Source organism: Perissodus microlepis, chromosome 18 (genome assembly GCF_051167445.1).
Source record: "Perissodus microlepis isolate ML-2025 ecotype Zambia chromosome 18, ASM5116744v1, whole genome shotgun sequence".
In the NCBI taxonomy this organism is placed as follows: Eukaryota; Metazoa; Chordata; class Actinopteri; order Cichliformes; family Cichlidae; genus Perissodus; species Perissodus microlepis.
The window spans coordinates 6,224,481-6,237,376 of NC_140478.1; the positions used below are offsets into that span (position 1 = coordinate 6,224,481).

Here is a 12,896-nt window from a genome sequence, read left to right on the forward strand (position 1 = left end):
TTTTTTTTCACACAAGTATCATATCAAGAATTAAACTTTAGAGTTGTACAGAGTTTGTAAAACTTAGTATGACCACTTTTACTCTTCAGCAAAGCTTAAACACTCTCAGGCAAGCTTTCCTGAAATCTCTTTAGGTGTTCCTCGGGAATATTTCTCCAGGCTTCTTAAAGGAGATTCAAAGATCTTCTTTGGATGTTTTTGCCTTTTGTTCTGTTCTCTGTAAAGATGATCCTACACTGCTTTAATAATATTGAGGTCTGAGCCAATCCATGACTGATAGAGTTCCACTGTGTGTTTTTCTATGTAGCTATGTTTTTACTGCATATCATGCTGAAAAATAAATACTTAGCCAATCAGATGCTTTCCTAAAAGTACTGAATTGTGAATCAAATCACTTTTCTGCATTTATAATTCAATCAACTTTGACAAGATCCCCCAATAGCACTGGCTAAAATATCCAATATCCAAAGAAGAACTTCAAAAGTCTTTCAGAAAGCTATTGCTCAAAACTAGCTTTAAAAAAAAATACAAGAAAGTCTGGTTTACTGGGAGCAAAAAAATAAATAAATGAGGTGTGACTCAAGATTTCTGCACAGTGCTGATCATCTGTACCAGACACTCGTCACACTTTATGCTACACAACTGAGAACAGTGGCTAGCTAATGCAAAGTAAGAAAAGCTGAGACTGTTGCTAATATATAATATGACTTCTATACTGGGTGCTGTTTTAGCAACACATTGGTTTAGAACACACTGACTGTTAACAGCTACATTTTTTAGCTATAATTACATATTCTAATTTGCCAAATGAGGCAAAGCAATCTGTGTCATGCTAACGTTAATCTAGCTAAACGAACAAATAGAAGAACAAAAGAACAAATAGAAGAAAGAAACAAGAAGTCAACAAGAACAAACGTTATGGATCAAAATGACAAACAATTAATGGCAAACGCTGCAACAGTTTGCATTTTTACGTCGTCTGCGCTGCTGAGGTTAAATTAAAGTTTGTAGCTTACATACAGTTTCAATATGTTTCACCACAAATGCTACCAAGATGAATTCCTGTCCGTGTATTGTAGCTGCCGATTATATTTTGACCCCTCTGTTCTCTGGGACAAGCAGTGATGAATAAAACTATTTGGAACAGCAGCAATACTAATGTTTCAGAGGTAATTGAACAATAAATCCAACATGCTTTAGGCACTACAAACCTCCAGCATATTGCCGTGCTGGACTTGTGTGTTTTGCCAAACCATTTGTCCATTTAGTAATTACCCCGCAAGTCAAACAAAGTGGATGGCCTATAAAATGGAAGACAGTGTAATCCGGAGGACGCTCTGCCCCTCACTAAATAATAAACCCATCTAATCGAGTTTGCAAGACTGCAGCATTTATATCTGCGCGCGGCTGTGTGATGAAGTGGAAGACACGTCTTTCCGAACTCTGCACCTTTTCCCATCCCACGTTGCCGCCGTTGCAAATGCGGCCCTGTGACAGCGCCGAAGAGCCATACGTGCATCAGTTAATTAGACTTGTGAATGAGTCAGTTTTAGACCATCTTCCTGCTCTTTGTTGGTCCACCCCTTAAATTGAAATGAGAATTACAATACGGGCAGATGAGTAATTAGTCTGAGCCGGACGGAATCCCCACTCGCTTAACGGAATCAAAGAGAAGAAAAGATGATGGATTGTGCACGTCTATTTATGTGTGTGTGTGGGAGACAGAGTGAGAAAGAGAAATGAAGACGGAGGCTTTAATCGTGTTCCACTGTCCTGAGAGGAGGGCTAAGTGCATTATCACTATTGTGTCAGCAGTGCAGTTTTCACGTTGGGACCAGTATGGAATGTGTAGAATGTGTTCTTCAGGCTCAGAGCAGATATTGAAGCTGCCGTCTAAACTCAATCAGAGGCAGATAATATAACAATACTTTATGTTTTTCGCCCGTGTTATCAAAAAATATATAAATAAATAAAGGAACAAGACGGCCCCGCACAGCACAGTGGACTCTGACAGTGGAACATCCTTTAGAAAGACCAAAAATAAATAATGCTGCAAAATGATTTTGCTGTCTCGGGTGCAGTGAGGAATTATTAAAAATATCAGGTTTATAAGCAATGTTACCTCTAAGCTGCGCGCGTGCGCAATTGTGCACTGCTGGCACGGTCTCTGCGCACAGAAAATCTGCGTTGCGCACACAAAAAAAATCTAACCTGAATTGAAATTAAAATTAATACTTTAACAATTCTGTTTTTTAGTGTTAGTCAGTGAGTGACTGGCTGCTCCCGTATGGGATTAGAACGATGCCGCCTTATCCCATTGTCCAGCCAACAATGCGATTCACATTCGTATATACGCAGCTAATCAACGTCGTCGGCAGGCTGTTTTAGCTAGCAAAGCGGCGTGGCTGATGTGGAGTGAAGCCACGTTAATGACAACGTGTACAACAATTGGAGTGGACTTTACACCAGTTTTTAAATTGTGTTGATAGGCCACGTAAAACCAGAGTTATGATAAAAATATATGCAATGTTTGGTTTTCTTCCTGAATACTATTGTTGTTTATATTTACTGCGGGAAGAAACGGTGAAAACGGCGTTTCATAAAGAAAATGCTCGAAAGCACTCTCCGCCTGTGAGCAAAAACAAAACCAAAAAAACCCCACCCTTTCCTATTGGTTGAAAAATGTACTATGTGGACCAATCAAAAAATGATATGGCAACATGGCATTTAGTTGTTTAGGAAGGGGGGGAGTTTTAGGTGACGGTGTTTTGAGAATTGAGAGATTTGGGACATTTAGCGCAAATCTTGTGTAGTTAGTGTGTAGTGTAGTCAATAGTTTTGTTGTGTGTGTCAGAACAATGAGGCGACTGCTGAATGTTACAGGTGTTACAGGAGTGACACATCTCCTGTTGTCAGGCCTGCAGGTATCAGGCTGTTGTTCTCCTTTATCTCATAGTGGACAGAAATTATTTTTTGGAGTGGCACAAATAATTTGTGTGGCATCAAATTTGCAGAACAGCTGATTGTTCTGTAAATAGTTTGAAATGTTTATTTGAAAAAAACGCCTTGGCTGCATTTTTAGGTAAACAGCTGCAAAAACTTTGTTGTTTGCATAACTCAGTTACTTTTTCGAAGAAGTAACTATATAATTCATTTCCTTTAGAGCTTTATTTAAAAAAAAAAAAAAAAAAAAAAGAAAGTTGTGTTTTCAAAATTGGAGTTCAAGTTTCAACTTTCAATAGTGTTAACATACTACACAGGTCATGAACAAGATTTTTTTAATTTTCATTGTAAGTGGGCTAAAGCACTTAATTAAAAGTAGTCTAACATAAATGTAAATGCTGTAATTTGATTATTTTAATAAACCATGTAACTTGGATGGATTCGATGCTGGCGTGACCACAGTGCACACGTCTGCTGTTGCTCACAGTGGTCCAAGGGATCGCTCAGAGAGTTTGTGTGTTCGCTCAGACACATGAAAAATTAGAGGGAACATTGTTTATAAGGGTTACAAAATTCTTCATATTCGAGCGTCCATTATAACGCCTTTGAACGTTAGTCAGGTCACATAATCGCATCGCGTCTACATTACCTCTCTTGAAATGATGTGTCAATTTGGCATTAGATTTCTTTCAAATTCAAATCCTTCCAGGGAAATGAGATCGTTTCTCACGCATAAATCTCAGCATCAAGGCACAGCGAGTAGTTAATGTGCAGTTAAAAGCTTCAGGAATGCAACTCGAGCCCGTCAATAAACGTTAAGTCTGCCAGTAAGGTTTTGACAGCACGTCTAGAGTTAGGTTCATTAACGGTCTCAAGCTTTTTTTTATATACTTCTCCTTAAAATGACTCTGAACTGAGCAACATGTGTTTTACACCATCACAGCCTAATTGCTCCCTGTCTTTGTCACCTCCCTGTTGTTATTCTGTGCACTTAATATGAACAGCTGAAAAAGACTAAGAGGCGACAACGGTGAACATGTGTTCTTTACATGGGTTCAGGTAAGGGGATCGTAATTACTAAACGTGTAAAAACCTGATAGCAATTCTCGTGTTGTTAAATAACACAAGCAAGCAAAGCTATCATTTCCTATAAAAGGTGTTTAGGAGGCAAAAGGGAAAAAATTGTTTAAACTAAATTTTAATTAGTAGAGCATCAGGAACATTTCCTAGTCAAAATATAGTGCATTTAAAAACCCAATGATTTTTTTCACTAATAAATGAGCCTAGCCTAGTTGACTGCCTTGAGTTGTGCTGTTTTAAAGCTGTACTAATCAATATTTTCACAATACAAACAGGTGAAATATCCAAGTGTAGTTGGGAAGGGGTTGTGAATATAGATCCGCAGTAAATTACTGACAGTGTGCACTCAGCATCTTAGTCTGTTTGGTTTTGATGTCTACGGTTCTGCAGCACCTCAATAAAAGCTGAACCCTTGTCGGTTTGCTGGTCTGAAGCAGTCAGGTGTGTGTTAACACAATGCCAAGGAGGAAAGACATCTGCATTATTGCTACCCATCAATCTGGGAAACATTACAAAGTCATTTCCATACAAAAAGTTCAAGTCAACTGGAAAACATTCAAGACTGTTGCCAGTCTTCCCAGAAGTGGATGTCACAGCAAACTCCAAGGTCAGACCGTGCAACGCTCCGAGAAAGTGGAAAAAAGCCCAAGAGCTACACCGTAGACTCTACAGGCCTCAGTTAGCAAGTTAAATGTTAAAGTTTATGATAGAAAATTAAAAAAAGAGTGAACAAGTATGACTTGTTTGGAGGGGTTGCTGAGTTCTACATGCTACTGAATCACAAGGTACACTTAATTTTACACAGGACTGCTTCTCGAACTGGAAGGTTGTTTTTTGTTTTTCTTTACCCTCATAAATAAAACCTTAGAACTGAGAGAGGGTGCACAAGTATGACTTAAATGGTTTTGATGCAATCTCAATCATCCAGGTAAGTAAACCTCCAAGAGGTTATTCTGTTCATCTGGACGTAGCATTTTCAGTGGGAGAAACGTTTCGTCACTCATCCAAGTGACTTCTTCAGTCTCCTTCTTCAGAGACTCAAGAAGTCACTTGGATGAGTGACATACAATACAATGAGTGCTACATACAACAGCATTTATGAAATATTAGCAACAATGGCTTAAGCTAAGATGCATGGAGATAATAAGAGTAATATATTAAAGAGCAATTTATAGAGTAAATTATTCATGTTTACTGGCAAGTTAGGTATAAAAAAATCCAGATAAATGCTAATGTTTCTTAGAGACTAGCTGAAGTATAATTAGTTATTTTTAAGCTATCATTTTGGCTATAGTCAATATGTAAACACTGATTTTTACTGTCTGTTCTGCTCCTTCTAATGCTGCCTTAAATATGAATGTCAGCTAGAATGTAACTATCTATCTAGGTACTGTAATAATGCTCCCTGCATTATTTAAATGCTATAATCTAATGAGATACAAGCTCACTTAAAGTGAGCTTTTAAAAATAATAATAATATGTAATCTAATTACTGCTGCACTGTGCACACTACTCGACTGCACTATAACAAACCAGGTTCCTGAAACATCACATCAGCACATCTCTGTGTATGTTTAAACTGGGTAAAAGAAAGCAAGCAACATCGGGTGCAGCGCTGCTCTCTCCGAGTTCAAAAGCAAATCACTACAGCGCAGTTACCAGCACACCGATGAATTTTGGACACGAATCAAGGAGCGTTTCTCTAATGCGAGCAGCTGTATAGCTAGTCACCTGCGAGAGTACAGCTGACACACACAGGTAGAGTGTACAGAAGATAACCTGACAGGTGTTGGACACACAAACACGTTCACACGCACACACCTGATGCTAGTCATGCTTCCGGTCTCAGAGCCAAGCTTGCATCTCTCCAGCTGACTGGCGACAATCTGTCGTTCGGCTTCCAGCTCCCTGGTCAGACGTTCAAACTGCAGCTCCTAGAAAGAGAAAGAGAGACGGGGAGGGAGAGCAGGAATGTGTCAAAACAATCTGTCTATTTATTTACTGTCACATTTACAGTCATCCTGAGCATTAGTTTGGCTGCGTTCTCGCTGACACATTTTTAATTGTTGTGAAATGGACTCCGCAGTCTGTGGTGGGAAAACAGGCCAGATATCGCTGCGTCTGCCAAGTTTCACACTGCCAGATATTCACAGAGAAGAGTTTGACATGTTGCAAAACTGTGACACCAAACTCAAACCATCACAAATGTGACATTTGCTATTGTGCCACTGAGGAAAGTCATGGAACAGCAGAAGGTTTTGGGGGAGAAGAATTCTGCTATTTTTGACGTATAGTGTCAAAAAAGTTGTAAGCATTACTCTAATACTTGGCTCATCTATGCACTGACACCCGATGGATTTATACCCTGCTGGTAGGCATATGCTGGTTGATATTAATGGAGTGGTGGGAAAAAAGTTGTCAGTCGCATCTCCGCAGTTAAAAAAAACATTCAGTCCCCCCCCCCCCCCCCCCCCAAATTGTTCTAGGATAACAGACAAGAAGGACAACAGCCCTAACTGTCCAGCCAGTGTGACGAAGAACTTCAGCTCCAAGAACATCCCTGGGGCAATGCATGTACCATGTTAAAGCTCTGCACATATGTATCTACGAGGAAATAGTGAATTCCCGCATACTCTAAAAATATGAATATGAAGAAATGGGCCCATTGAGATAAACAGCTGGTGACACCAATTCTCCAGTGGAGTGACATTACACCACTGCAGAAGAGATTGCAGCAAAATGATCCAGTCCAAAGAGCCACAAAGAGGATGTGGAAAACATGATGGACATAATTTAGTATGTTTTATGTATTTAATTGGATGGTTTTCTATCTTTCTGGCAGACCAGGAGGTTCAATGGGTTTTTTTAAAGGCCATGCTTAATGGTTATTTCCACTGCAATTGCGTCACATTGGCCACACTGCAGGACTTAATGCTTAATTCAGATTTTTTGATCAAATCCGATTTTTTTGTCTGCTCGTTCACACTACAAATAAAATGCGACAGCAAACGCGCTCTAGTGTGAACCCTCAAAGCGGCCCGCATGCGCAAAAGAAGACGTCACACACAATGCGCTCTGTTTAGACCCAGAGCAAACAATATTGTTTGACTGATGGCCCTTAATATAAAGACTTGTTTCGGACTTTACGTTTCCCAATTTTTGCTTTAAGTTATTTTGTAATTTACATAATAATGTAAATAACCTAATAATTATCCTTATTGCTGTTTTAGAGAGGAGCAGTGCTTCAAAGGATAGTAGCAGATTTCTGTCAGAATCTGCAGATTATACAGTATAAATAAAATGTTCACGTTTCTCCAACGTTGTCTTCCCAACAGTTTCACTGACATCTACGCTGGATGGTCAGGAAGCGTTCACGATGTCTTATCGGGTGCTTCTCCGGAGCTGATAATTGGCGTATGTCTTGTGTCAGTGACGTAAAAGACGGATTTAATGCGACTTGACCATTCAAACAGCAGTCGCTTTCTAAAACATCGGATATGTATCGGATTCAGTACAACATACGAAAGTGACCCAGATCGGATTTGTGCCGTTCACACTGTCATACCATGATCGGATATGGGTCGCATAGGGTAAAAAAAAAAATCGGATTTGATGCGCTTTCGCCTGCAGTGTGAACGTAGCCATTTTGCTATTACTGTTTTTATTCTGATGTTGCCACAAGTAACACACATACACTTACATGCATTAGTTTTGTGCAAGCTGGCCTCATAATGGATGTATCCAGTGTTGCCAACTCCTCAGTAAGGAAAATCGCTATTGGTTGTCCTAAAAGTCGCTAGAAGTCGCTAAATGACATCATCGCCTAATTTGCATAATTGGTCATGCTAATCTAATTGTAACCTATGTTGTTGGAGAGAGAAATAACATCGTGGAAGAGACATAAAGTGAGTAAAAAACGTCCTAAATGCATTTAGAGTTTATTTAGAACTACAAATTAAATTTCTTTTAGCAATTATTGTTTTTTTTAATGTCACAATTCCAACCCTGCTCCTTTACCTGGGCTTGGACCGGCAAAAGTGACCCGAAATAGGCACTCTGGTGGAGTTACTTTGTGTGTGTGTGTTTTATAAGTAGTTTTAAACCTTGTGAACCACAAAACAGCATAAGGGTAAAAGAGTAAAAAAAGAACTGACTGCTTTACAGCACCCGCTGCTTGTTGAGAGTAAAAGCGATACCCGCTTTCACGTCTTTTTTTAGCGACTTTTTTTTAGAAAAAAAGTCGCTAAGGGGTCTGAAAACTCGCTAAATATAGCGACAAAGACGCTAAGTTGGCAACACTGGATGTATCACATATTATATCATCTGAACTGACTAGTAGGTCTTTGGTCATTAGCATGCAAGCCTCTCTTGAAGGGGGACCTACTAATGCTAATTTGTCAGCTAATGCTAGCAAGCTTGGTTAGCAAGCAGCAACATACACACGTCAGCTAATTAGCTAACTGACTAAGAAAATACCAGAATTTCGCTCACCAAAATTGAAGCACAAGCTTTTTGGACAGTCTGTACCACACAGCAAGCCATTGAACTAGTCAGATAATCTTTTAAAAATGAGAAGAGTTTGCGGTTTGCTGAGTTCAAGTCTGTATTTGTATTTTTGGCTTCTACAACAGTAGCTTTGTGTCATTCAGCCTTGAAACCCATTTTATTTTCTTTGTCCTCGCTTAAGGTAAGGTTTCTTTTCATCAGCTTACACCAGGTTCAAACAGCAACTGGGTGGGGTGTCTGTCCTGACATGGTGATATTAGAGACAGCTCCAAATCCAGGAGCAGAAATATTGTTTAATATTTATAGGACTCTGAAGTGTGAGCCTTGGTCCAGCATTCTAAGAGTATATGTGTCACAAAATAAGGAAAAATGTAATAAATTGTACTTTTCGCTGTTCCGTTATTTGACAAGGGATCGCCACAGCAGATACGTTGGTATATCTGATATGACGGATACCCTTTCTGATGCCTCCTCAACCTCTTTAATGAGAGTAAAAAGAGGAACGTCACCACACAAAGTCAAAGCTGGAGCTGTTTAAAACTGTCCAGTAGAGGTCTCAGTAGTATGCTTGTACACTGGTGTTTTAAAATATTTGGTTATTATGATTTTCAACATTGAGAACCAGAACACTGCAGTCCTGTGCAGACAGAAAATATCTTGCTAGTTAAGCAGACTTGACAGCCATGGCACGGATCATGAAGTATACTCTATTAGGGTAATATTTCACTGCCTGGTTTTATAACGCATGGATATTGACTGGTAATAGCAGCAACCAAAATATACAATACAAATTGTCAAAAAATGAACTTGAGTTATATTTTATATCTAAACTCAATGTATATGTTTGGTTTAGGACGCCGGTATCTGTTCAAGGCTTGGATGGCAGCTTAGCGAAACCTATAAGCTCCATTTTAAAAATTCAAAAAGTTTTCATAAATCACTCGTACGTGTCATTTAAGAGCAAATCTTTTCATTTGGGTGGCTCTTGATAGAGACCTTTTCTTAGGCTTAATTTATGCGTGATGAATAACCACTAATTAGCTGATGTGCCAACAAGCAAGCAGCTGATTAGGATATTTGTGTCTGCTGCTGTGATCATTATAGGTGATTAAATAAACAAAATTTACCAAAAAAAAAACAATAAAACAAGAAAGATCAAATTGTTTTGCTGAATCACTCAAATCAAGTGGAGAAGGCACATCAGCGCTCAGCCACTGCAGTGCTGGTTTCAAAGGTATGGTTTGGATCTTTAAATGGCTTTCTGACAGTCCTTTGGCTGGTTCGAGATAATAAAAGTGACATAATTACAATAGGTCATGCCAGACCACAGGATACAATCAATCACTGTTTCCAAGGCAGTGTTTAAATAAAGACGAGCTATTATGAAAGAAATATGCACTCATCAACAAACAAAGGAAGTGAAGAGAGTGATACAAGCGCACGTACAGTGCCTATTTCTCAGATCCTTTAAGGTTTACAAGTTTTCCATCACCATCATTAACCTTAATTCTCTCCCCCCCCCTTTTTTTTTGGTCAGGCTGTGAACCTGGCGGCTGTTGCCTGATGACTAAGACCCTGTGCAGGTAACGACCAACGTTCTGTGCAAAGGTCGTTGTTTGCAGCCCGACTACAAATGCAGATGAATGCAGCTAATAAAAAGCTTAATCATCATCAGACGATAGCTGATTGTTTTCAGATTGCATTTTGGGAAATGCATTCCTCTTGTGGTTTCCACACTCAGTGTTTGGCTGCACATAACCAAACTCACTCAAATGTGACTGATCAGCACTCCGACTGTGCAAACTGAAACCTGAAAGCTTCCGGGACCAAAATTTTCAGCCCTTGTCAGCAAATCCATCATATTCATATGCAAATATCTGTTTACAGGGATTTTTTTCCATCAGTCACCACACAGTACTATAGGAATACGTGACTCCTTGATTAAATCCACCCATACTTAATTAAATTCAGACAAAGCATTTAGTAAAGGCGCACACTTCTTTACATACAGTCTTATAGTTGATGGTGCATGTCAGAGTGGATCGGTCTGTCTCAGGGCACAAATGTAGTGAAGGTGACAGTGCCCAAGAGTATAGGTTCATCATTCTCAAATGGAAGAACTTCCCAAATCTGGCAGTCAAACTGAGTAATAGCAGAGGATAACTGTTAGTGCAGCACTCCTCCAATCAGGCTTTGAAGGAAGAGTGGCCGGAGGGAAGCAATTCCTCACTAACAGGTACAAGACAGCCCACTGGTGGTTTGTCAAAAGGCAGTTGATTGGGCTCTTGGGCTATAACAAGAAAAATCCTCTGCCCTGATGAAATAAAAATTGAACTGTTCCACCATAGCTCCCATTGCCATGTGTGGAGAGAGCCGGGTAGTGAGAATCACCTTATTAATGCCATCGATACAGTCGCTCAAAGTGGTGGTGAGGCAGCATCGTGCTGTAGGGATGTTTTTCATGTGACAGAGACTGCAAGACCCTTCGGAATAAATACAGAATAATCCCGAGTGAAAACCGTTTTCAGAGGGCTCAGGATACCAGGCTAAGCAGAAGGTTTATATTTCAAGAAGACATTGAAACAAAGCACATCACAGAGAAAACACAAGAGTTGCTTTGGATAACACTGTGAAAATCCTGGAGTTTTGCAGGCACAATCCAGACCTGATGCCAGGAGCAGCTCGGGAGACCTGAAAGCGGCCGAGCACCAACACTCTCATTCCAACACGGCTGAGCTTAAAGGATTCTGCTGAAAAGAATGGCAGAAACCCCTGAAAGAAAGGATCATTCCCAAGAAAACTTGAGGCTGTTATTGCTTCCAAAGGGGCCTTAACCAACACAAGGGCCTGAATACTTATAAAAACTGCACATCTCAGACTTAACACACTCCAAAAACCTGTTTTTTGTTTTGTCGTTGTTTAGTACATGTGTATGATGCCTAAAAAAAAATCCATCTTAAGATGAGTGTGAATCATAACAAAACTCAAAAAAACAATCCTATAAGGGGGAAGAAAGAAAAATAGCACCCTCTAAAAACCCAATAAGTTTCATTTTGCTCACACAATAACTCAAAAAAAGACCCAGGTGGAGTGCCCAGCAAAATTAAGTTATACAGATTCAGAAAACAAATGCATATCATTAAAAGAGAATAAAAACCAGTCTGCACCCAATGCAGCTTAATATTAGCGTTACCATTTTTAATGACCTAAAAAAAAGCTTGAAAAGGAACATTAATGCTATTTATAGTGCTAACACAATGTGTATTTTATGGCTAAGAGTAGTGATGGAGAACATAGTGCTGGACTGTGGGAGCGTAAATGCCTAAGATGCCTGAGGCAACTCTAGGCTTCCCACCATAATGATACAATTTGATTATAATGAATCATTAATGTAATAACTTAACAAATCAAATTGCAAATTTCACTGTAATTACGCAACATCTTATTATTAATGGCAACTGGCCAGACATACAGGCGCACACACCAGCATAGAGAAACATATGTGACACAGACACACACACAGGCATACAATGATAATTAAATACATCTGTAAGGATTCTGCAAGTGAGGACACAAACGTTGCACACATCAGTGGGGACATACTGCTGTGCCTTTGTGCTGGTATCAAGACAACGCAGGGTTGAAATATTTTGTAGATCGGATCGAAGTCTGTTTTTCTTTCCAGAAGTCTTCTTGGAAACTGGCTTGTATGTTTGCATTTACGTGCAACAGCAAAATATCAGCTACAATCGGGTGGCAAATTTAAGGGAGTAAAGTAGGTTTGCAGCCAGATTAGCTTCAGTACACTTTGCCATTAATTCTCCAAGACTTTGGAAGGCTAGTGGAAATATGGAACTCCATTTTTCCAAAAGATATTTCCTAATTTGTTGTTTTGATGATAGTACGGAGAACCAAAAGCTCCCAAAGCTGTTTAACTGGTTTAAGAGTCGGTTACTGTGAAGTCTCCAGCTTATGATTTAATTCAATTTAATTTATTTAAATTTATATAGTGCCAAACCACAACAGCAGTCACCTCAAGGTGCTTGACATTGAAAGGTAAGGACCCTGCAGTGATACAGAAAAAAAAGCCAACAATCAAATGACCGGCTATGAGCAAACACTTGGTGACAGTGGGAAGGAAAAACTCCCCTTTAACAGGAAGAAACCTCCAGCAGAACCAGGCTCAGGGAGGGACAGCCATCTGAGTGATGAGAGGAAAAAAATAAAATAAAATAAAATAAAATAAAATGAAACAAAAAAAAAAAAAAACACACTGTGGAAGAAAGACAGATAAATAAATATTAACTAATCAACATTACACCATTTTAATACCATTCAAACTATTCAATGAACCCTTGTGCATGGTG

The 12,896-nt window shown here is 39.3% G+C and overlaps 1 protein-coding gene across 10 annotated transcripts in view; it reads right to left on the minus strand.

Moving 5' to 3' along the window:
- Window positions 1–12,896, minus strand: part of ctnnd2b (catenin (cadherin-associated protein), delta 2b) — a 205,812-nt gene that overhangs the window by 127,803 nt on the left and 65,113 nt on the right. For all 10 annotated transcript variants that reach the window (XM_084911800.1, XM_084911795.1, XM_084911793.1 and 7 more), the window contains one exon: window positions 5,845–5,957. In XM_084911800.1, coding sequence (XP_084767926.1) covers window positions 5,845–5,957 — 113 coding nt within the window. The remainder of the gene's footprint in view (window positions 1–5,844; window positions 5,958–12,896) is intronic.